Genomic DNA, 26538 nt, shown 5'->3' with positions numbered 1-26538 from the left:
AATATAGTTTAATAAGGGCACATTCAGATGTGGCAGGATTTTTCCGCTGCAAATGTTGGTGCAGATTTGGGGCAATTACGCAAAAAATCTGCACCAACATTTGCATATTTGACAGGTAATTCAGACGTTGTGGATATCACAGCGGACTTGCCACAGATTTCAGTTTTTGCATTGCAAAGGCTGAAAACCGCAGTGAAATTCCGCATCTTCTCCGCAATGTCATGAGCTGCTGCGGAGGGAAAATTCTGCACCGCAGCCTGATTTCCGTACAGTTATTTTCTGCAACTTCTGAACTAACTCTCCTAAAAATGTATAGAAACAAATGTAAAAAACGGCCGCTGGAGAATTCCACTGCGGAATTCAACAGCAATTCCGCTACGGGTGAATGTGCCCTAATTGTACGTAATATGGAAGCCATCCTAGGGCTTTACTGTGACTTTTAGTGGAGTGACAGTCGCAGGATAATGACGGGTTACCGTAGCGTTTCAGCGACTTTGATGGTTAACACGGTTGGAATCTTGCGACTGTCCCATAACTTCTCTCCCATTAGAAAACATTGTGGTTGCGCCATGGTGCCCTAGCCTAAGGACACAAATGTATTAGGGCTCCGTGCAAGAGCCATTTATTTGGAGCTTTCCTGATTTCACAGGACTTCAGCTGATCCTGTCAATGCTCCATGGCATAAAAATCACGACACTACCATGACTCACTCGCTTCTTCACAGTTTACCTATAGGTAAAAAGTCCCAAATAGCCTTGCGAACATCGAAAAAAAAAAATACTATAAACACTGCTCCTGTGTGCATGAGCCCCAAGTCCTGTAAATAAGTAAAGGCCATTATAATATCACAAATGATTTGGGATTCGATTCTATATAAACCGTGCAATTGTTTATCTTGGAGAGTGGTTTGTCTATTAAATATTATAAGAAATATAATTTTTCTGATTTATCTGTTATTATTTTTATTTTCCTTTTTGCTTTTTATATTATATTACTATTACTATACTATTTTATTTTCTCATTTATTTTTATAAACCAAATTTCAGACAAAGCGCCACCCTGGCAGCTCAGCTTCATTTACTTGAACGCAGCAATACCAGACACGACCTATGGACAAATGTGGCACTATTTCTGAAAAAAAATAATAATTAAATGATCAAAGTGATTTGATTCCATTGGATGTCCAACCTGATAAACTATTTCCTGCTTCCATCATATAAAATATCCCTGAGAGTAAATAGCCGGCTCAAACTGGCCATCTGATTGGGGCCAAAATCCAGCCAGTTGTCCTCCAATTGATTGAATTTTCCAAGCCACATGCCCATTGTAAGTAAACTGTCCTAAGCGCTCTTTTGGATCGATTCGTTCACAGAAAAGGTTCATTTACAAACCATGGCGTGTTTGTTTTCTTTTTGCTCTTTTTGTTGTATAAAATGCCAGTGGAATCCATTAGTTAATTGAGGATGATTGTTGTCGTTGTATACTTTTAGCTGTGTGGGTACTGCTGGTTTTGTTAATTGCTTGACACGCAGAACAAAGACCAAAAGTGCTGGACAGAGATCAAAGTCAAAAGCTTCTGGGAAGTGAGGTTCAAAGAGCCGAGCTCCACCGCTGATCAGCAGAACACCAAAGAGAGCAGAAGGCCAAAGCTTTCATGTCATTCAATCCCTGGCCTAGCGTGTGTTTACAGCCTTTCCGTAGTATGATGCGGGTCTGTTTTCTTTTACCTTCTGCATTGGAGCTAAGATTAGGTAGAGGAGCTTCAAATCTGCAGCCAATAGTGGAGGAAGAATAATTCCAGGTTTCTCCATCAATTTCCTTAACCAACCTCCCACTATGTAATCTCCAAGGAGAGTAATCCATGAAAATATCTGAAGATTTATCTTGAATGCCAGTCATACCTGGAATACAAAACAAGAGAACACAGCACCAGAATAACTTGCAATTGCAAGGATAGGAGTGCAAAGCCCAGAAGGACTGGATCCAACCGTCCTCCACAACGTAAAACAAGACAGGGACGTTTCATGTGTGTAGGTATTTAACGTGGTTTTCTACCTAAGACAACTCCTTCTTGTGAGGCCGGATTCACACGAGCGTGTTCGGTCCGTGATATACGGACCATATGCCGACAGTATTTCCTGGATCGAACACAGTGCAGGGAGCCGGGCTCCTAGCGTCATAGTTATCTATGACGCTAGGAGTCCCTTCCATCGCTGTGCAAAACTGTCCCGTACTGAAAACATGATTACAGTATGGGACAGTTTTCCCGCAGCGAGGCAGGGACTCCTAGCGTCATAGATAACTATGACGATAAGAGCCCGCCTCCCTGCAGTGTGCTCAGTCAGGGAAATATTGCTGACATGCGGACCGTATATCACGGATCGAAGACGCTAATGTGAATTCGGCCTTAGTAGGGGCCCAAAATCATAAACTGATCACAGAGTATTCCACTACTGGAACCATCAGCGATCAGTTGCGATCTGAGGGAGGGAAAGTGTTTATTTCCTCTACAGCACCACCCTAGGGGAAATGAAGTATTACACATTTTCCATTGAAATTAGGTGCCCTTTAGATACTCTTTGGAGCCGTTCTCCGCTCTGGCTGATATATAAGGATCCTGAACACTAGACAAAGAGAAAAAACACACGGCGCCACATAGTGCAATTATCCAAGGGTCATGGGAAAACGAAACACTAAGGCAAATTATGCTCACCTGGGGAGGTTATGCTGACCAGGCACAACGCTGTTGAAAGGTATGAGTCAAACCTCCATGCAGATCACCGCTATGGAGATGCGTGAAGAGGAGACACACCCAGGGTGTATGTAGACAGATCCGAGGTATAGCTGCTGCCCAGGTCCAAGAGCCGGTGAATGGCCTGATGAAGACGCATGTCCTGCGTCGAAACGCGTAGCCTGTTTTCATTCATATATTAAAACAAAATTAGTACAGCAGCGCCTAGCAATTTGGTCCTTTTTTTTCCTCTCTCTCTACTTCAGGATCCTGAACAGGGGGACTTTAATCTATTAACTCAGAATTTCATCATGGAGTATCTTTTTCAAACCTTTAGGGTAGGAATACACACAGCGTAAACACTGCGGATTTTCCTGCAACGGATTCATTGCGGAAAATCAGCAGCGTATTACAGTAGCAGCAGTGTGGGTGAGATTTCAACAAATCTCATCCCCACACTGCGGAAAAATGACCTCCCATAAATTTACCTACGGTGCCGTTTCTTCAACCGCAGCATGTCAATTAATGCTGTGTAATCGCAGCTCTTCTGTTGTGGGTTTTCCCATTGAATTCAATGGGGTGCTTAAACCCGCAACAAAGTGGTGTGTGTTGCGACATTTAAGAAATCAAAATAATAAAGTTATACTTACCCAGAGTTCTCCGCTTCTTCTCTAGTCCAGCCTCCTGGGATGACTTTCATCCCATGTGACTGCTGCAGCCAATCACATGGAATTGGTATGGGATGGTATGAACGTTTTATTTTTACAATGTTGTGCAATTTTTCGGACGGCATTCCCTGCGGTGTACAGGACGGATACACTGCGCAGATTGACGCAGCGTATCCGCCCTGAATACGCCGTGTGTGTTCGTACCCTTAAAGGGAACCTGTCAGGAGGATTTAGGCCTCCAAACCACCACCAACCTGCTATCCAGGACAGTAATAGATGCCCAATGATGCCCTTGTATATTCCTGTTTATGCAGCATGCGCAGTGAGGGGGTATTGGTCCAGGCCTTGTCTGTGCACTGCACTTGCACTGGATGCCGCAGGAGATTACTTGTGATGAGGTATCCCAGCCTGTGGGACGTCAATCAATCCAGAAAGAGGACAGGCCAGCGAGACTCTAAAGAAGAGCGGCACCACCCTCCGAGACTCTAAAGAAGAGCGGCACCACCCTCCGAGACTCTAAAGAAGAGCGGCACCACTCTCATGACTCATCTAATTTGCATACAGCGCACAAAGTTATTAAACTTATTTTTCTACATTATGCTGCATCGGCAAGAATAACCAAGGGCATCATTGAGCATCTATTACCGTTCTGGATAATAGGTTGGTGGTGGTTCGAGGGTATAAATCCTCCTGAAAGGTTCCCATTAAGTATCCTAGCTCATCCACAGATTACAATACAGGTGTCGTTCACACCATGCAATGTGAACCATTTTATGTTACAGAGCCTACAGGCTACATTTTCTCAGGTAAAATTGCTCTTTATGTTCGAGGTTACGCAGGATCATAAAATATCTAATTATGTTACCGATTAAATAACTAAAGTCAGCGGACAAAAACATAATAGGATGGTTTAATGGGTCCACTCACCAATAGGGATTCCTGTAGTGCCCAACATAAATATTTTGAATAGGGAAATCATGTTATAGAGTAAAGATATTGCAGGTGAGAATACAGGACCAGGGTAAAGTAGGACCATTATCAATATCTCCATTGGATCTTCTTGCAGTATCTCTTGGAATATATTATATGGCACTCAAGTGGAAGTAGCAAACCTTCATATCTAATAAAATATTGAATTGGCTATTAAGACAATTTGTATCTCTAGTTGCTGCTTTGGTGACCACGGCAAAGGTATGAAATCACAATAAATATCCTCTAAGATTTTTTACCTTGAAATGACATAATACGATCAAATTATAGTATTAACAGTGACTAAAATTCCTTTAAAGTGTAAACCGCTACATCGGCTTTCCGGAAAAAGCCAAACAGAAAGTAAGCGGCTAATCGCTCACACGAGCATTTCTGCATCTTCGTTTTAGAGATTGGTGGAGGTCTCAGTGCTCGGACCCCCACCAATCAAAACTTCTTACATGACACTATGACATGTCAGAAGTTTGTTGAACATTTAGTTACACTTAAAAGGATATGAAGACGACTTATAGAGAACTTTTCTAAATTTCCATTGTCCAATATTCCAGGAAATTCACCACTCTGCATTATGGTTTCCATGCTAAATAAGAATGGGGTTCTCCTTCTGGATGATGACCAGGAAGAGGCTTTTCCACTTAAAGCGTACCTGTCATTTCAAGTGAATTTTCAGAATAAGCTGTCATATGTGTGAACATCAGAAATAACATTATTTTTGACCATTTATATGACTTGTCTTCTGCATTATTTAGCAGTTTTCCCCTCTGCAGCCTCTATTTCTAATTCTTTGTTGTCTCTGAGCTAGTGAACGGAGCCAAACTGCTCATGTCTTCTATACACTGCACACATTGGCATAAATTTATCACCCTAACCCTCTTCAGACAATTAAAAAAAACAAAAAACGATGCTTACCTCACCGCTCCTCTTCCCCTCCCCCCTCTGGGTCCCCTCAGCATGCAGTGGCTCACACAAGGTCCAGATGCCGGGTAGCGTCAGGACCTTGTATGACCTGCCACATGCCGATGGAGCCAAAGGGGAGAACAGGAGCGGCGAGGTGAGTACGCTTGTTTTTACTTCATGTCCTGTGGGGTGGGGATGGATGGCGCATGGCAGCGGTCATTGCGCCGCACAGCCAGCAGTAAGAGACAATAGATTTATTAAGAGGCGTGCGCTTCTTAATAAATCCGTTGTATCTTACTCCAGTGTAGCAGATAGCTAAGACTGGCGTATGAAACGCCAGTCTTAGTAAATCTGTCCCATTGAATGAGGAGAACTGCTCTCCTATTTCTCTGTAGCCAACCTCAAAGGCAGCAGCAGTATGGGGGATATCATAAAGCAGTAATGAGCAGTGAAGCTGTAAATTCATCACTGGGGTGAGATATAAAATGTGCTAGGAAACTGCAGCAGCATCTCTGTGTTTCTCTGCCCCTCTCTCTCACTCTGCTGCTGCTCTGTCCTGCCCCTCCCCTCTCCATAGACTTCTATGAGCAGCTGTAACCTAATCCCTTAGTGAGCTGAGAGCCAATCTTCTTTTGAAGAGACAGAAAAAAAGTTCAGCGTGAGCAAACAGTTAAAGGGGGGACCTGATAAGTGGAGGAAGAGGCATATTTTTCTAATAATATATATTACAAAGTTTCTTATAACTTAATTTATTAATTATTTATTTATTAATTTATGCAAAGTTTGTTGAAAGTGCAGTGCCTATGGAGATAACTCTATAAAGAAAGAATTGTTTGTAAATGTCCCATGATCACACATTCTAAGTATACTAAAAGCCCAACACCTTAGGCTATGCTCACATCTGCGTCGGAGGCTCCGTTAAGAGCCTTCATCGGCGATTCCATAGTTTTTGCTGGAAAATAGAGCACCATGCCTTCGTCATTCATGACCTGCCTACACACTCAGCCACATAAGGCCGGTAATTGTGCTGCACCAGGAGCAACCCAGGGTCCACTGAACCAGCGTAAGGTCTGACAATTGCTCTGAGGATCTCATCCAGGTAGCTAACAGCAGTCATTGTGTGCCCCTCCACAGATATGCCTCCCCTGCCAAATTTGGTGTTCTCTGGCGAATACCGATCGAGCTGCGCGGGGCTGGTCTGTGAGCACAGGTCCCACTACAGGATGTCGAGCCCTCATGCCACCCTAATCGAGTCTGTTTCTGACAGTATGGTCAGTATCCAGTAGCCCGCTGGAGGTCATTTTGTAGGGCTCTGGCAATGCTCCTCCTGTTCCTCCTTGCACAAAAGAGCAGATATCGCTCCTGTTGATGGGTCGATGGCCTTCTACTGCCCTGCCCGGCTCAACCTCGTATAATGGTCCGTGTCCTGGTATCTGTTCCATGGGAGACATAGCAAACCTTCTTGCGATGACACGTTTGGATGTGTCATTATGGAGGAGCTGGACTACCTGTATAACATGAATGGACTTCAGATACGGCCTAATGCTACCAGTAGTGACAATAACACTAGAAAAACTAGAGAAGAATCAGTCAGGAAGGATAAGGAGAGAGAAATTGCCTGTGGCCACCACCTGCAAAACCATTCCCTTTTTGAGTGTTGTCTTGCTGATGCCTCTCCAGTGCACCTGTGGTCACTTTCATTTGCACCAAAGCAGGTGAAATTGATTCACAACCTAGGTGTAGCCCTAAGGCCAGGGCTACACCTAGACTTTTTGCAGCGCTACTGGTCAATTTTAACTCTTGTGTGACAGCTGCAGCCCACAAGATTGCATGCAACTCAATATATTCATTTGGACTGCAGCTGTAGCTCAATAATTAAAATCAATCCGTAACACTACATAAAGTCTCGGCTTCCCTGGGAGAACAGAGAAATAGCGGTAGGATGAATACATACATGACTACACCAGTGTTTTTCAATGTTTCTAAGGCAAGTACCCTCTTCCTACTAAATAAACTACATCCAAGTACCCGCAAGGCTACGATCATATAATGCTGCGTATATTAAAAGCACAGCAAGAGGACAGTACGAGGACACCCTAAAGACATAGTGTGTACCCCCTGGAGTTACACGTAGCACAACTTGAGAACCTAGGATTAAGCAATGCTATGATCTGTGCCAGAAATCTATGTAGACCACCTGAAAGCACATTCACTGCCTTCCCACTTGGTACCTGGGCGTACCAACCTCCACACAAACCCATTTATCATGCAGAGCTGAGTTTGTGTGTATATATATATATATACGCTCAGCTGCCCTGATTTATCTTACACCAGGTGTCATTCTTAAGTTAAAGCGGCAAATCATTTTTATGCATTTACATTTGTTTTTACAGTTTTTTTATTCCTGGTTTACATTTCTTATTTTATTTCAAATATTCCCCTGGCTGGCCATAGACATTAATAATAGATGTTGGCTAATTTATCCTTTGGTTGACCGTTATCTTCCTTAATGAGCAACCAGTCTTATTTCTAAGGAAAGGGAGATAAGCAGCCACCAGGTACATCTGTTGCCGCTTATCTCATTGAAAACAATAGGATTGGATGGGTTAAATTTCAACCTGTTTGACCAGATCCCGTCGCTTGCTGACGGATGGTTTTAACCATAAGTATGTGATTTCTGTTATCTCAAAATCGTTACGTGGTAGACTATGATATCTGGTATCAGGATCCAAAAAGTTGTTATAGGAGAGGTGCAGTTCCCATACATGAAGGGGTTGCGTATAAAATTTACATGTCAAAAATGGAAAAGGAAAATAGTGCGCATTTGTGTCAGCCGTGCCCGAAAATGTCTGACGGTTAACAACTTTTGTGCTATGGTGTAGTATATGCGCCATTTTTGCCTTTTTTTCAACACCATTTCTACATGAGGCCCTATATGTGGTAAGAAAACAACGCCATCTCTCCAAAATAACATGACCTGTAACATTCAGTCCAGCCATAGGTACAGCTCAATTACACCAGAATATCAGTGGTACGCAGGAGACGTAGGTCAAGGCGAGATACAAAGAGAACATTATGTTATTTGTGTAATTCACTTCCCCTGGCAGAACATGTGTTTGCAGTTTATGAAAAAAAAAAACGCAGATCTCAACTCAGAAAATGAAGTTTAATATCATGAATATCACAAAGTCTAAAAAAAAAATCTGCCGTTTTGCATCTACAGCTCCTATGCAGACCTATGTACGCTCCATGATACTTGTTCTATACTTATGCAGCAGCAATAAAAATAAATTGTTGCAAAGGCGTACATACCGTAAAGTGGTCGTAGCTTGTCTTACCTCCTGGGGTTCAGCTCTTCTCACCGGGGCCGGGTTCCCACGTAGTGTAAAAGCTGTGGAATTTTCGCAACGGAATTCTGTGCGGAAAATTTGCAGCATTTACAGTAGCAGCAAAGTGAATGAGATTTGAATAAATCTTATGTACACGCTGCAGAAAAAAAACTGCGGTAAAAACGTTAATCAATTGCACTGCGGTGCGGATTTTAAATCCACAGCATGCCAATATATGGCGTGGATTCGTTGCTCTTCTGTTGCGAGTTTTCCCCATTGAATTCATGTAAAACTGGCAACAAATAACAAGTGTTACAAAAACACTGCAATTCCGCGGCAAAAATCGAAACATTTGGTTTAAAATTAATAAAAAAAGCTGACACTTACCCCAGGCCGTTGTCATAGCGACGCTTTCTTCTTTTCTCCGTGCAGTTCGTCCTCCTGGGTTGATGTTTCATCTCATGTGACTGCTGCAGCCAATCCGATTTTCTGCAGCGTCATCCCAGGAGGCCGGACTGCATGGAGAACAGAGGGACGCGTCACCATGACGACAGCCAGGGGTAAGTATTGGCCTTTTTTTTTTTTTTCTTTTTTAAAGCACTGGTTTCTACAGCGGGAATTCTGTCTGGAAAAACTGCACCATAATTTGGTTTTGCGGGCAGAATTCCCTGTGGGTCCTAGGTCGGAAACTATGCATAATTTTAGGCAGCGTATCCAACCAATGGGAGCATACCCTTATAGAGCAGCTCTCCACGGCTTTTAGTGGGGGTCCTGAGTGAAGGACCCCCTTCTATGACTTTGTATGACTTAACAGGGCATACGGACAGGATTTGTCTTTATGGGACAACCACCAAAGGACGAGCCAACCAAGTGAATATATTAGTTTTTGCCTCCTGACGTTCCGTCAGCCAGAACTTTTTTTTATTTTTAAGGCTATAGATCTACCTGTATTTGCGCCCTTGTTTTTTTTAATTTGCGGGATGAGTTGTACATATTTAATGGATCATTTACGGGTACATATATGGTGGCATGAATTTTTTATAATGGTAGAATGGAAAATAAAACGATTTTATAATTTTATACTTGATATAATATATCTTTCACCAATAGGTGGCAAAACTGTATTGTTCAAGTTATTGTGAGTACAGGGGCACCAAATATGTATGTTTTATCCTGTTTATTAACTTTTACAAAATAAACCTTATTGTATTTTAGAAATTATCTGTGTTGTACTTTTTCCACATTCATTATATTTACTGTTATTTCTTTATTCTATTTAATAATTTTGCATTTATTTATTTTTTACTTAGAATATTTGTCATATTAGTGTAGATTTTAGACAATCCTCTGGAAGCTTAAGCTTTTGGACTCCAGACTCATACATTTTAACTGCACTGGTACATTGTAGCAAACTATCAACCCAGGAGAGAGGTTGGGTTTGTTGCTAAGAGGATTGTCTATACTAGATGCAATTTCATCCTTTTCTCAGCTGTCAGAAGTATTAGATCTGTTCAGGTTTTCCACCTCTGAATGTAAAGAGGACTGTTTCCATTCATTGACAGCAAGCAGACATCTTGGTAAGGAATTGAAACACAAAGTATATTAGAAAGTTGCAGAAGATGTTAACATCTTCTATGTTATCAGAGGCTTAGCTCCAATCCTCTGGGACCCAATGCTAAATTTGAGCCAGACCCCCACTTCTGTTATTACAATTTATACTACTGCCATTCTCTTATATAGCAAAGGAGTCTTTTTGGGTATCAGGACGGGGACAACTTCATCTCCTCACTTTTTATAGCCACACAAAAGTTTTTATTTTACAGTAGCGCACTTGGATTGGGCTACATCATTACTGAATCTAAAAACTGCAGGAAAAGTGCCCTTTTAATACACACAGTTTTGCCGCCATTGATGGTACGTTATTTTTTTTATATGACTTCAGCTCGTCCACACGCTCTGGAATTGCCGCGTTTCCGGCCGGAAAAAACGCAGCAGAATACAGTAGCAGCTTAGTGGATGAGATTTCAACAAATCTCTTCCACATGCTGCGTAAAATTTCCGGGCAGAAATTGACCTCCAGTGCGTAAATTTCGTACCACGGCATGTCAATTCCTGCTACGGAAAGTGTGCAGAATTGCTGCGTTTTTCATAGGAGATGTCTCCATCTCCTAACATTGGGAAAAACGCAACAATTTACGCACCATTTTCTGCTGTAAAAACCGCAGGACTTTCATGCTGCATTTGTTCCCTATGGAAGTCAAAGACTATGTTCACACAGGGCTAAAAAAATCGCTGTGGAAAACTGCACGTTAAAAAAATTGTCATACTTACGTAGCCATGGCGATGCGTCCCTCTGCCATCCTGCAGCTCGGCCTCCTGGGACGACGTTTCATCCCATGCGCTGCAGCCTGTGTTTGGTGTGCAGTATTTGAAGTAGAAGATTTATTTTTTCTGAGTCGTGATTTTTGCGGCGGAATCGCAGCTTTTCTGCCACAAAAATCGCAACATCTACTAATTCTTGCTGGTGTTACCTCCCCATTGAATTCAATGGATAAAACCTGCAACAAAAAAGCAGCGATTACGCAAATACAATTGACATGCTGCGGATTAAAAAAAAACGCATCGATGGCCAGTTTCTGAGAATTTTATCCGCTTATCATTTACGCAGCGCGTGGAGGAGGTTTGTTCAAATCTCATCCACTCTGCTGCTACTGTATTATGCTGCGGATTTTCGTTGTGATAAATCTGCAGTATTTACGCTACGTGTGAACTTATCCAAAGGGGGAAAAACACAACAACAAAAAAACTGCATCGGCTGGATGCGCCAAAACCCGAAAAAGTGAACGAAACACATGCATGTGCTAAACAAGTAGTGAACATGATTACAAAGTAGCAAAAATCATATCCATAATGGCAGCAAATCGGTGAATATTCAGCCTCGCAAGTTAATTGACTATTTGCAGACTGGTTAATAAATGAGCGGAGGTCAGTGGTGCTTGGTTTACCTGGTGGGGGCTGCAGGGAGGACGGCAGAGGGAAAGAGGAGGGGGGTTTCCTCAAACAAACGCTGTAAGTCCCTCTGTAGGATGCTGTCTAGGGCGGAGTTCTGCAAAAGTAACTTTTTTCCTTCCTTAGTCCACCTCACATAGTCCCATCCACTGGGCTGCAGTGGGCTGGCACTTTTCTATGAAACTGGAGCAGGCTGGTTGCAGTTCACACTTGTAGAGGGACAGAACAGGAGCGCTCTGTTACGTATTATATGGAAAAAAGCTGAAAGAATGAGTGTGAAGTTGTGCACTCTCCTTCTCTTTGCCCTGCTGTGTAAGGTGGCAGTGCCAGTCAGCTTTCATTACCACCGCTACCCTGAGCTGATCCAGGCTCTGTATGACGTTCACAATGCCTGCCCATATATCACCAGGATCTACAGCATTGGCAGAAGCCACCAAGGAAGGCATCTATATGTCATTGAGTTCAGTGACAACCCTGGCATCCATGAATTGTGTAAGTATGAGGGCATTGTGCTGGCTCGTCATCGCTTATGTGATGTTGGCGATGATGTAACTTGTGTTTTAAAATTATATCAAAGGAAATGTGGGTGCTGATAATGTATTATTTTATTATATTTTATTATTATTATTATTATTATTATTATTATTAATGTGTGTTACAACTAATCAAATGGTCATCAGTAGTCAAATTTAACTTATAATAAAGCATATCATAAAATAATATCTATCTATCTATCTATCTATCTATCTATCTATCTATCTATCTATCTATCTATCTATCTATGTATCATCTATCTATCTCATATCTATCTATCTATCTATCTATCTATCTATCTATCTATCTATCTATCTATCTATCTATCTATCTATCTATCTATCTATCTATCTATCTATCTATCTATCTATCTATCATTATTGTCTTCTACTGACCATGATAATGTATAGCAGTAGAATGACAGCAGTAACCACCATGTGACATGTCACCTACTACATGACCTATAAGTCCTTATAGTTATGTTATCCGGATGGGCTACTTAGAAGTGTTAATGTGCTGTCGCTCTACATTGATTGCTGTATTGTGTTGTGTGAATTGTTTGCATTCCTACGTGAATAATTGCCCATTTAATTGGTGCTATTGTATCTAGGTTTGCCCCCGGGTGAAGCTTATCAGTCCAGCTGTTTAATTGTGTTTGTGTCATGTGGATCAGCAAGAGCTACTGTTCAACACACAGTTTACACATAGCAAAAAGTTTCCGAGGAGCGATTAGCAATAACCGAGATTGTGGAGAATCTGAGATTGTGGATATTTACACCTTTGCTAATATCATAACAAGATCTATTCTATATACAAATTGAGTTGTTTGCTATATATACATGACGGTGTCTGCCTTATCCAGGCGGAGAATGACTGGAGAAGTGGCCGCACATGTCGGCCGCTCTCTCCATTCAAGTCTATAGAATTTGCCAGAATTACCTCCAGTCTAGACGTTCCCTGTGAGCAAAACAGTCTGGATGATCCATTTTACCTGCAATGATACATTGTAGCAAACCATCTAGACAGTAGAGTGTATGGGCCCTTTTACATCTGGAAATTATCGGGCAAACGAGTGTTCACAGAATGTTCGTTCCCAATAATTGCCCTGTGTAAACAGGGCAACGATCAGTCGATGAACGAGCATACACATTGCCCAAAATATTATCATTGTCAGCAGCACATCTCCCTGTGTAAACAGGGAAACACGTTGCCGACATAATAGAAATCTATGGGGATGAGCGATCGTAGTAACGATCGCTCTCCCCCATACTAGCACCTTTTGAAAGGAGCAAACGAGTGCCGATCAACGAGCTGTCTCGTTGATCGGCGCTCGTTGTACCGGCCCAAATGGGTCGGTGTAAAAGGACCCTTTGTGTTGATGATCTGTTTTGCACACGAAGGAGCAACATGTTGTAACCTATATTATAGCTGTATTATACTTCATTGCTGAACTCTCTGTTCTTGCTGGCTCAATGTTTGCACAGAGTGTGATGGTGGTATTCTAGCAAGTATAGGGTTACAAACGATGTAGTCTTTACAACAAACACTGTACAGTGACCTGATATAGAAAGAACAAACTGTCTCACTGTATTATAGGAGCTCAGCGAAACTGTTAGGGGTGTGTCTGACAACAAGCTTGTCGACTGTTTCCAGTAGCAACCAGCAGAATTGTGAATATAGCTGTAATTTATAACGCAGGCTGTAGCTCAGGATCACTACAAGATAAGTAATGTAATGCATTTACAAAGTGACTCAACTTTTTGTATAGATTATATCTATGTATAAAAGTCAGTCAAAAGTCAAAATTACGATTAGTTTTCAGGCCCGATATGATAGCCCCTACCACAATGCATTTATCTAGGTGTGACATTTGGTTAGATATAACCCATCAATGTTAGCTCATATTGTAATGGAAATGAATATCTGAACTGAAATATTTCCATTTTTGTCCTAGTGGAGCCAGAATTTAAGTATATTGCAAACATGCATGGCAATGAGATCCTGGGAAGGGAGCTGCTCATTCAGCTTTCTGAGTTTCTATGTGAGGAGTATCGAAATGGCAATCAAAGGATCGTCAGCTTAATTAAAAACACGAGGATACATATCATGCCTTCTATGAATCCAGATGGATATGAAGTTGCAGCAGACCAGGTATGATTTAGAGATTTTATGGATACTTCATCCATAACAGAATGTAACTTTTTCTTTTATCCTGTTGAGTAATGTGAAACATGAAATAAATCTGAGTGCAAAACACTTCAAAGAAGTAGCGGATATAACGTCTGTCGGGTGTACAACGCTTTAGCACACGTTATCATCAATCAAAGTCTCCATGTCCTCCAGGTGTTGAGCAGAAATACTAAACAATATGTATTTCTTTGTTCCTCTACCCCCAGTGGAAATAAAAAAACAAACTATGCTGCCCCCCTGGGCAGTGCTTCTGTTCTACAGTCCTGTTCCCGGAGTCTCACAATATTAATTGGTTATCTCAGACACACAGGTTTGGGATAGGGATCAATATGTTTTTGGAGAGTGGAATAGAATTGGAGAAGACCCATGCAAGCATTGAATGAACATACAAACCCCATGTAGATGTTGACTCAGTGCATACTACACTTGCTCGGTAAAGATAAAATTACAAGAAATATTAAAAACATCTAACATATTACTGAGACATGTCAGAAGATGTCATGTGACCCCGACCAATCTCTAGAATGAAGGAACCATGAGGCTACTACAAGTGCCATGACCCTATGTCTTCTGACTCTAACATCCGAAGCTCTCAGAGCCTCTGATTCCCATACAGTCCCATTACAGTGAACGGAACATTCCCGACTATAGGCCGCGGCCCCTTCATTGTAGCAATTAGTGGGGGTCATAGGGCACAATCTTCCACCAATGACATCGAACATGTATCAGTAACATGTCAGAAGATGTGAAACAGAGCTATAGGGGTTGTCGAAGAAGCAATTACAAATAAGCCACTACATCTTGTGGGGGCCCATAGTCCACTCAACCATAGAATAAATATTATAAGGAGGTGTAATCGTACAATAACTTTTTAAATGCATGCAAAATGGCTCTCCTCCAGCAGGAAGAAAACTACCACCTATCGGTGACTACCCTGTAAGTTAACGTCTGACCCTTTATAGAGCATTGAAACACGACTAATCGCCAAACCAGGGACACCCAACTGTAGACAGCACTGTGCCACTAGAGGGACAGTTTTCCTCCTTCTGGAGTTGAGCTATTTTGCATACTTTTTTTTTCCCCCAGGGAGCATTGTCCTTAAGACTCCCTATTAGTTGGGTCTCCACAAAGAAAAATCAGTACCTTCCAGGTGCTGCTTCAAAGACATCTCACTGAGCCATCCACAACCCTGCTCTGTACTGATGAGGAGCAACAAGTCTGAAATAGTGCTGTCATGCAAATTCTGCTATGGAGATGCTGGGTACCCTAAAGCTGACGGTCGTACTAATAGGCATACACAGAAGACTGACCTGGGGACTTCTTTGGGCCCCCGACTGCCATAAAAACGTATTGGTACCCTGTGTTGCGGAGAGAGGGGCGCTGATGGGGTGACAGAGGGTGTCCCCTTTATCTAACAGCTTAGATGCCGCAGTAGCTATTGACCACGTCAACTGGGGGGACTCCAGGAAAAACTTGAAACACTGTGTGCATACACCTACTGTAGGTCCTGAGTGGGTGGTGCATGATACAGCGAACACCAAAGAGAAGTCATGTACCAACCCTGGACTAGGTATAACACAGTGTGTCAGTTTTCTTGGAGTGTTCCTTTAAACTTCCTCCCAGTCTTTGTAAGGCACTTGCTTTATTTGCTTTGTGCTCACTCCAGACAAACCTCAAATCCAACGTCTTAGCAGAGAAAGAAACCATTCCATGTTTATGAATAGCAACAAAATGCCTTCAAATATGACTTGTATATTTCCATATACGGCATAATTATGTGTGAACATGAGGAATGTATTAGTTCTTGGTGTGGAAATTCCATTGGCTCAAGAAGTGCTAATGTATTTCTCTGCTACCAGAAGTCTCCATTCAATCTTATTGTTTTCCATGGGATGGAATATTTTACTAGCGAGGATTTTGACAGAAATGACTTAAGCCCAGCATTTTGCCATTAATTAAAGTACAGTAAAATTCCTTTAATCTATAATTTGTTAATCCAGAACCAAAAGATTGAGCAGTCTGTCCGATGATCCAACATATTTGATAATCTGGCACCTTTCAGGTCAATTTAAACCTTTCACTGTAAGGGGATTCTAGACATTTGGCACTTCTGATAGTCAGGACAAATTTCACTCTTTTGATATGTACTGTAAAAATAAAACCTGAATTATAAAATGAAAAATGTATACTAAACCCCATTTCCATATATTTTCTGAAAGTAGACACCCGTCACATTGTCAAAATTCCACTCCTCCACTTAAAATGAACCACAGGCTCCTTCATGCAATTTTGCGTCAAAGTGTAATTTTTTGGTGAGAAATGCATACAAATTCATGTTTGTGGTTAAAAACCTGACCCAAAAAGAAAATTAGATACATAGCACCTACTAAAAAGAAATGTTAGGTGCACAGTTTGAACATGTCACTAATGTCTATGCCTACGTGAAAATATCTTCAAAGAATTGAAGAAACAAAAAATCTGGGTTTAAGATTTAAATGTAAAAAAAAAGTAGCAACTTTAATAAAAAACAGGGATTACACAGCTTAAAAAGTGAGTGTAAATCCACACTCTATATTTCCTAAAAAGCAGACAACCTGATGATTGCAGTTGTCTTAACTGTCATGTACACCCTCATGTAACTTTGTGACAAATGTAAAAAAATGCATTAAATCGTACATTTGCGTCTAAAACTTGCATCCAAGCAAGACTTACACAGAAAAATAATGTAGAAGTAAGGATCAAGGTGTGCAAAGTTCATATATACCATATGCGTTCACATAAACAACAACTTGTGCTCTCAAAAACACTAAAACAGAGGCCAGGTAACATTTGGCCTTCCACAAACGTCATAAAAACATATATTGCACTCACCAAATAGCTACTATGTTACCAAATCATTATTTGTTGAGAAAGCCCACATCATGCCGTGTAAAAATACTGCAACCTAATAAATTATATGGATAAGCACCTTCACGCAACTTTGCATCAAATAGTGATCATAAGCTAAAATTGCACGACATTTCAACTTTGCAACTAAAACGTTTAATTAGACAGACTCCTCATGCAAAAAACTATAATTTCTAACCCTAATCCTTATTGGGTGATGAGAACCTTCTACTGAGATACTGAATTGTTAGCAAAAAAAGTTGGGGTATTGGCCCAAGAATCATGGAAAAGCAATGGAGGGGGGAAACAAACACAATGCCCTTCTGGGAAATCTGGGTAAATACTGGAAATTTGGGTAAAATATTTAAAGGTTTTTTAAGAGATGCTATCCTAAAGTTTCCCAATGAAAATAATCATATAACACAGCATCAGAATAGGTTTATGAGGGATCGGTCCTGTTAAACTAATCTGGTCAACTAAGGTAAATTTTGTTATTGTGTGTTATTGGGTTAACATCTGGTTTAGTGATAGAAAACAGAGAGTGGTTATTAATGATACATCCTCAGATTGGGTCGCAGTTACCAGCGGGGTTGCACAGGGGTCAGAATTGGCCCCTATTCATTTTAATATGTTTAATAATGACCTTGTAGAGGTTTTACAGAGTATAATTGGAATACTTACAGATGTTATTTAGATCTGTGAAATAATGAACACAGGGGAGGATAATATAATATTACAAAGGGATTTAGGGAAGCTGGAGGCGCGGGTAGAGAAATGGAAAAGGAAGTTTAATGTGGATAAATGGAAGGTTATGAACTTGGTCAGAGGAGACAAAATATACTATTATATATTAAATAGAAAACCACTGGGTAAAACGGCCACTGAAAAAGACTTGGTGATATTGGTGGACAGTTAAATTAACTTTAGCACCCAGTGCCAGGCAGCTGCTGCCAAGGCAAATGAAATCATGCAATGCATCAAAAGAGGCCTAGATACTCATGACAATGATATTGTTTTACTTCTATACAAATCTCTAGACCACACATGGCAAATTGTGTATAATTTTGGGCACCTGTTTATAAGAAGGAAATAGCTGAACTAGAGCCGGCGCAGAATAGGGCGACCAAGCCAATTTAGGGTGGATTGCAGTACCAAACTTGGGGTAATTTAGTTTGGAAAAAAGTCGGCTTAGGGGCAATCTAATTACAATGTGCACATAAATGAATGGACAGTGCAGAGACGTTTCTAATGATCTTTTTACACCTAGGCCTATAACCATGACAAGGGGGCATTTTCTACGTCTAGAGGGAAGAAAGTTTCACCATAATCATAGATGGGGATTCTTTACTGTAAAAGCAGTGAGACTTCGGAATTCCCTGCCACAGGACGTTGTGATGGTTGATTCATTAAACAAGTTCAAGAAGGGCCTGGATTTATTTCTTGAAAAATATAATGTTACAATTTATAGGTACTAGATTCTGGAGATGGGATGTTGACCCAGGGATTTAATCTGATTGTCAAAATTGGAGTCGGGAAGGAATTTTTGTCCCTAATATAAAGCAATTGGCATCTGCCTGATAGTCATTTTTGCTCTTCTCTGGTACAACAAGGTAGACTTATCGGTTGTTGATGGACCTGTGTCTTTTTTCAACCTTATTAACTATGTAACTATGAAGATAAATTAGTCCTGAGGTTTCTTATTTATCTATGATGAGGGGTAAGAGGCGTTTTCTCCACCGATGAGAAGAATCTCTCTAATTCCATATATAGAAATATCACTGTTCTCCTTATGTCATTACTTCTGGGTCTCTTCTTGTTTTTTCTAATGTCTTGTGCACAGAGGAATCCGCAGATGTTGTCTTTGGTCATATTCTGGAGGGGATGATAGTATATCGGAAGATTACAAAAATAAATAAAAAAGTCTATGTACCTTGCAAACGAATATGCAGAATAGGCCCAGGTACCCTATCTATAGACACACCATCTATTAAATAACAACCTTCTTCACAGGGGCCAGACGCAAATGGATATCTGACCGGAAGAAATAACGTCAATGATGTAGATCTGAACCGGAACTTCCCTGATCTTAATATGATCATGCACTACAATGAAAAAAATGGAGGGCCTATTGACCACTTACCACTCCCTGACAACTGGAAGGAACAGGTAGGTTCATGTTTTATATACACCCCCCGGGGGCATAACTACAGGGGCTGGAGAGGTTAGAAGTACACCTGTATGGGGGGGGGGGTCTCTCTGCCACATAAAAAGACACAAGTATGCAGCATCGGACTGGGCTTCTTTGGGCCCACCAGAGGATATAATTTTGAGGACTCCCCCTCAATCCATATAGAACATGTCTACTTTTTATTTCATCATAGTCCTTGTTGTTATCATTGTACACACAGGACTTATCATCAGGAAGGTCTAATAGGTAATTTGTGAATCAACTCATGAGAAATAGACCCTAGCGGCAAGTGATTGGCTCCAAAGTAACCTCCAAATAGGGTGGTCTTCTGCTGTACCTTTAAGGCCCATTATTGGGTTAGAGCCTGAGCCCACCAGAGGATCCTCTGGTTCTCTGGTGAACAGTCCGACAATGTAAGTATGGCACATGGTAGGCAGGGGGCCCTATTGCATATTTTGCATTGAGACCCAGAATCTTCGTTACCATTCTGACACACACATATATATGGCTCAATGCCATGAAGGCAACCCAGGCTTCTCCTTTACCTTTTGGAAATTTTAGCAAGTCTGAGGGCTCCACGGACCTTCTCTCCTACACAAGATTTATAAGGAGAGGATAACATCCAGACCCTTCTGTTAGTATGGTAACTGGGCTAAGGATGTAAACCCACTAGAGCGGTGGAGGGGCTTCCATTTTTGCCATGGGGCTAGCTGATTTTTAAACACACCCCTTAATAGTGGGGCGTAGATAGGGGGACTGGAGGGGCATGTGCCCCGGTTTCAAGGTGCAGGGGAAAAAGCCAACAAGTCTTCTTGCCTTGGCCAGGGTAGTCAGATACAGCTAGGGCTGTGGACTGCCATCACATGAAGGAAAAGCTAGCTTCAACTCTGACTAAACTTGGTCGAAAAATGATATATGACATAGGGGCATTAACACATTTATTTTTTCAGCACCCCATAGCAGCCAATGTATTGCATCATTCCTATCGACTAAACAGATTTCTGCCGATGCAGCTGTTGTGCTCCAGTCATGGGTCAATATAGCTCTTAATATGAGCATCACATGGTCAGGAAACATCATCCAGTAGCGTAGCTATAGGGATCGCAGCGATCGCAGTTGCGACCAGGCCCCTAAGCTAGGGGGCCAGAGGCCCCTCTTACCACACTGTCCACTGTGTAGACCCACTGAAGTGACGTCAGTTGAGGGGTCCAACAGCGGAGGATTGCAGGGCAGAACGTAGGCATGCTGTCCTGTCTCCCAGAAATGGGGGTAGGGGGAGAGGGGCGGAACGAAGTAAGTGACGCTCGCCCAGGTCATGGCCAGGCGAACATCACTGACTCCGCCCCATCATGACTCCGCCCCATCATGACTCCGCCCCGTCCATCACTTTCTCTGAGTTAGGAGAGCCCAAGCAAGTTCCTGAAAGCACTGGGGGAGGGATTAAAAGATTATACGATTTCTGCCTGCTGGGGCCCTGTATCTAAGCCTACCATGTGGTAGGCTTAGATACAAAGCCTACGTGTGATACTGTCTGCTGGGCCCTGTATCTAAGCCTAGCACATGGTAGGCTTAGATACCGGGTCTATGTGTGATACTGTCGGCTGGGCCCTGTATCTAAGCCTAGCACATGGTAGGCTTAGATACCGGGCCTATGTGTGATACTGTCTTTTGGGCCCTGTATCTAATTCTATCATGTGTGATACAGTCTTCTAAGCTGCTGTATTTAATCCTAACCATAGCTATAGGGGTCGTAGTGCTAAAGATATGCTGTCCCTTCGGCCATAAAGAGAAGTTGGGGGGGGACCCATGAGGAACTGTTGCACTGGGGCCCATGAGCATTTAGCTACGCCCCTGCATTCACATATGGTATCAAAGAAGTATGAGATTTCAATAAAAGGTCTGCTTTATTCCCATAAACAGCGCCACACTAGTCCAAAGGCTGTGTCTGGTATTGCAGCTCAAGTTATTAGGGCTGAGATGCAATACCAGGCACAGCCAGCGGACAAGAGTGGTGCCATTGCTGTAATCTTATACCACTCCTTTCATTTTTTTTTATCCTGGAATGCCCTGTTCTAGCAATAAATTGTGCAGTTCAGCTGAGTTGTTTTTTTATCCCAAATCACCATACATACCAAAAATAAGACAGTGATATGAATATAAAAATATTATATACTATTACGAGACACATGATTCATTTTACATGGGTCTGCCAACTTTAAGAAGTCTTTCTAGTTATCTGCTTTTGCTTCTTATAAATCAGTCTATTTAGATGCTGCTTGCCAAATGCACCAGTTATTATCTATACAGTTTAATGAGAAGCATTTGTCGGAATGAATTTATTTACCGTGATAAGAAAATAATTGCTATCATTAAATAAGGGATCAAGCTGAAAATATTTTATCAAACTAAATCTCTGGGGCCAGGCTCGCCCTTACTTTTTTGTGTTTTCTAGACTCGAGAGGGATTTGAAATTTTTTTTTAATTTTTTTTTTTCCTCGTGTTACTTTGGGGGTTTGATTTAAAGGAATTTTTTGGACACTCCAGCAAGCGCCACATGCCCTTCATTATTTACACAGACAAAGCTGCGCATCCTCACTGGCGACTGCTCCTGGTACTGCGGCTCAGTCCCATTTATTTTGTTTCCTGATAATTGACGAGGGTCTTTGGGTTTGTACCCCCCACCGAACAAACATTGAATGTATAGAACAACGGAGAAGCATTAAAAAACCAAAACATAAAATTTCATCTATTATTCTCCCTTCCATTTTTGTAATGGAAGAAAAGATAGTGGAGAAAAAAAATTCTCCAAGTTATAATGATACTTCTGCAATAATTTGTTGCGCCCTGAGATAAGCGGCATTAAATGTATCTGACAGCCACTTATCTCCCTCTATGAAAATAACATAAGGGATCGACCAAGCGGAAAGGGTATGTTAATGGCTTAGTTGGGGGAAGGATGGTTGATGTTGGTTTTTATCACTTGTTAATTATTATAGATTCTATCTTTATATAGCACAGATGTCCATGTTGTGTTTATTAATTGATTTTTTGTTTTTATCCCCAATATTTACCAGGTGGAACCAGAGACCCTAGCTACGATCCTCTGGATGGAAGACTACAATTTTGTTCTTTCAGCAAACCTTCACGGGGGAGCCGTTGTAGCTAACTATCCATTCGATAAAACCAAAGAATTTCGGAGCAGAGGTTACCGCCGCATGGCAAGCTATACAGCTACCCCTGATGACAAGCTGTTTAAATCGGTAATTAATACCATGCCATTCACAAATGTTCTACAACCATCTGGAAGACATGAGGCCCAGGTCATATCCCACCATGTAATACAAAGCAAATCATTATTCCCTCTAAATACAACAGAAACAGGAGCTGCAGTCATCTAATATTATGTCGTTTATTCAAAATCCTGAACTTCCAGATTCTGCCTTATCTACTTCAGATGTTTACATTCTAAAGCCTTAAATGATATATATAAAACTTTAAAGGGCTTGTCCACTTTGGACTACCACGTCCCCCATTAGGGCATATGGGCATCATAGAGGAGGGATTCCTCACTTGGACTCCTACTATCCAGAACCGAGAGCCAGTATGGTGGACTCAGCCAGACCATGTATTACATGGCGGTCCATTCATTTTCAGTGATCACTACAGGGGAATTGTGTAGCTTCCCCTGGTGATATAAGATGATTGCCTGGCTTACTTCTTAATATAGTCTTGTTGAGATAACCTCTCCTGACACGTTTGTTTTAGTAAAAACTTCCATGAAATTTCAATTCTGGAGCATCTTTTCTTAGGATTTTGCATTTTCATTCCTCTGTTATTCCTCCTGGAAATGTATGAATAAATTGACAACTGGGCATTAGCATTTCACTTGTCATCCCCTGTGCCCCTACACAGTCTGACAAAGTTAGTATCGATTTTACGGTGTCAGACTGTGAAGAGACATGCCCCATCAATTAGGGGAATAGTAACAGCTAGTTGTCAATTTTTTTTCTCCATACATTTCCAGGAGGAACAACAGAGGAACGGCACAATACAGAACTCTAAGAAAAGATAATCCAGAATTGTTATTTAACTCCATATGCCGTAAGAGGACCTATGAAAAGGAAATACCCGTAGAGGACAACCCCCTTAGTGAAAGTAAATGGGGACTGTAATTGTGAAATAACAACACCCCCCACCCACTCCAGCTTGAAGAAAAAAAAAAGAAACAGCAGCAAGTCGATTAAACCACTTTCAGCTACATATGGGGTTGACCTCAGAATTTTGGCCCGTCAGCAGATCCAACCCTGATTGGGATGATATTTTTGGTGTTGATGCAAAAACTTGATGAACTGTGACTACTGCAGGAATATATATATATAGTAATTTTTCACCGTGTAGCTATAATAAAACACACGGCCAGTACTTGCGTCAGCGCAAACACATTGTACTTTATTCTCTGTAACCGCAGACTCAAAATACATTCACTCGCCCAGAACTGATTGTGAAGAGACTCACGGAAGGTTATAGAACAAGAACGCACTTTTTGCCACAAGACCAGTAACTCTGAGGCCGGCACGATGTTTACTGTACTAAATATAAAAGTCCTCTTCACTCTGCTCTGAGGAGAGATTTATTTTCTGGTTGATGTACATTGAAGCAGTTGTGTACCGATAGTTTGCGGAACTTATTTAAATGATGATAGCAATAGCGCCACCACCTGGTTTTACAGGCAAGGTGATTGATTCTGCTTGACTACTATTTTTGAGTTGTTTTTTAAAAGCCAAGTAATCGACCTTTTTGAATTGATATTGTGTAGTGTGCGACCATTCCGGACACATCTGGGACTATGATAGACCTTCCTGGACACCATATTTGGGAAAATGAAATAAAGCTGTCAGAATAGTGGTCAGTGGGTAAAGTAACTATTTTGCTGTATTGATATTTTGTGAATTATACCAAATGTCTTAAAGGGGTTGTCCTGCTATGGGAAAAGTTCTCTTGTTAGAATGGTCCCCTAAAGATAAACTGATCACAGGGTGTCCCCACATGGACCCTCAGCAATCATCTATTATCTGATGGGATACCTGCCAGCAAGTGTTCAACTCCCCTGCAGCGCCACCATAGGAGAAACTAAGTATTGCATGGTGCCCATTTACATCAATAGACTCCTTCCGAAGCATAGACATGGGTCCTCCAGAGAGAGAAAGAGAGAGATGACCCTCATAACTGCTCTCCAGCTAATTAGTATAGATTACAAATGCAGGACCCCCGTCCAGAGGCTCAGCTTGTACCTCCTGTGCCCCAATGCAACATCTGTAACAGTGCCCCCCAACTATCATGCTTCATTTATAGTACTGGTCTCTATATGTAAGGGGGAGGGTCATTTTTGGCCCCTAAGGCTCCTGGGCCAGGGTGTGACTGTACCCCTATAATTATACCCCCTCTTCCTTCTGTTAACATATTGAGCATGCTGTGGTTCCTCTATTATTCCTCCTGTAAATGTATGAATAAATTGACAATTGGGTATTACTATTTCCGTTGTCAATAGGGTTTGTCCCTACAAACCTGACATTGTCCACACTGATTGGACTGTGTCAGAGTGTGCAGGGACATGCTACATTAAAGGGGAATGATAACGCACAGTTGTCAATTTATTCATACATTTCCAGGAGGAATAACAGAGGAACAGCACAACTCAGATCTAAGAAAGAATGTTTTTTGATACATATTGTGTAGTGGTTGATCTTATGATTGACCCTCTGGATGATTGTGTAGTAGTTGACGTTTCTGGACACATGGTATATACTGCCTATTTTTGTGGTCACTTGTGGTGTTATGGTTGACCTGTTAGGCTGGGTTCACACGACCTATTTTCAGACGTAATGGAGGCGTTTTACGCCTCGAATTACGTCTGAAAAAACGGCTCCAATACGTCGGCAAACATCTGCCCATTACTTTCAATGGGCTTTACGATATACTGTGCCGACGACCTGTCATTTTACGCATCGCTGTCAAAAGACGGCGCGTAAAATTACAGCCTCGTCAAAAGAAGTGCAGGACACTTCTTGGGATGTAATTGGAGCCGTTTTTCATTGACTCCAATGAAGAACAGCTCCAAACTACGTCCGTAAAAGACGCCCCGCAAAACGCCAGTACATGCAATTACGTCTGAAATGCAGGAGCTGTTTTCTCCTGAAAACAGCTGCGTAATTTCAGACGTAATTGCAGTTATCGTGTGCACATACACTTAGGACACACCTGAGTGTTTGGTTCTTGAGTTGTGGTCATTGTTGCTAGACTTTTATGTAGTGGTTGATATATCTTGATGTACAGTATGTTGTGTGGTGGTTAATTTTTAACAACACTTGTGTAATGGTTTATGTTTTTTACCTATACTGTGGAGGTTGCGGTTAATGACCATATATACTTAAAGGTATGTGCACACAACCTATTTTCAGACATAATGGAGGCGTTTTACGCCTCAAATTACGCCTGAAAAGACGGCTCCAATACGTCGGCAAACATCTGCCCATTGCTTGCAATGGGTCTTACAATGTTCTGTGCAGACGAGCTGTCATTTTACGCATCGCTGTCAAAATACGGCGCGTAAAATGACGGCTCGTCAAAAGAAGTGCACTTCTTGGGACGTATTTGGAACCGTTTTCTCATAGACTCTATTGAAAACAGCTCCAAAAACGGCCATAAAAAACGGCAACAAAAACGCAGCTAAAAACGCCGTGAAATACGCGAGTTGCTCAAAAAAAGTCTGAAAACCAGGGGCTGTTTTCCCTTGAAAACAGCTCCGTATTTTGAGACGTTTTTGACTCTGCGTGTGAACATACCCTAAGGATATGTTCACACGGCAGCGCCAAATACATCTGAAATTACGGAGCTGTTTTCAGGCGAAAACAGCTCCTGAATTTCAGACGTTTTGACAAGTGCAGGCGTTTTTCGCGGCGTCCATTACGGACGTAATTGGAGCTGTTTTTCAATAGTCAATGAAAAACGTCTCCAATTACGTCCCAAGAAGTGACATGCACTTCTTTGAGGCGGGCGTATTTTTACGCGCCGTCTTTTGACAGCGACGCGTAAAATTACAGCTCATCTGCACAGAAC

General features: G+C 41.6%; 1 protein-coding gene and 1 long non-coding RNA gene across 3 annotated transcripts in view; one reads left to right on the top strand and one right to left on the bottom strand.

Annotated features, from left to right (window-relative positions):
* Nucleotides 1-288: 288 nt before the first annotated feature.
* Nucleotides 289-11539, bottom strand: LOC142664132 (uncharacterized). 2 transcript variants are annotated; one of them, XR_012851206.1, is made up of 4 exons: nt 10947-11539; nt 8599-8701; nt 2714-2913; nt 289-1901 (listed from the first exon to the last, which is right to left on the bottom strand). It is a non-coding gene; the product is annotated as an uncharacterized LOC142664132 (long non-coding RNA). The 2 variants fall into 2 exon arrangements; XR_012851207.1 differs by having other exon boundaries at nt 8625-8701.
* A 216-nt stretch (nt 11540-11755) lies between these two features.
* Nucleotides 11756-26538, top strand: part of CPN1 (carboxypeptidase N subunit 1) — a 32423-nt gene continuing 17640 nt past the window's right edge. Inside the window, exons 1-4 of the mRNA XM_075843098.1 lie at nt 11756-12116; nt 14113-14309; nt 19245-19400; nt 22497-22682. Coding sequence (XP_075699213.1) covers nt 11894-12116; nt 14113-14309; nt 19245-19400; nt 22497-22682 — 762 coding nt within the window. The 5' untranslated portion in view covers nt 11756-11893. The remainder of the gene's footprint in view (nt 12117-14112; nt 14310-19244; nt 19401-22496; nt 22683-26538) is intronic.

This window comes from Rhinoderma darwinii, chromosome 11 (assembly GCF_050947455.1).
Source record: "Rhinoderma darwinii isolate aRhiDar2 chromosome 11, aRhiDar2.hap1, whole genome shotgun sequence".
Lineage (NCBI taxonomy): Eukaryota > Metazoa > Chordata > Amphibia > Anura > Rhinodermatidae > Rhinoderma > Rhinoderma darwinii.
This window is presented reverse-complemented; position numbering and strand designations above follow the sequence as displayed.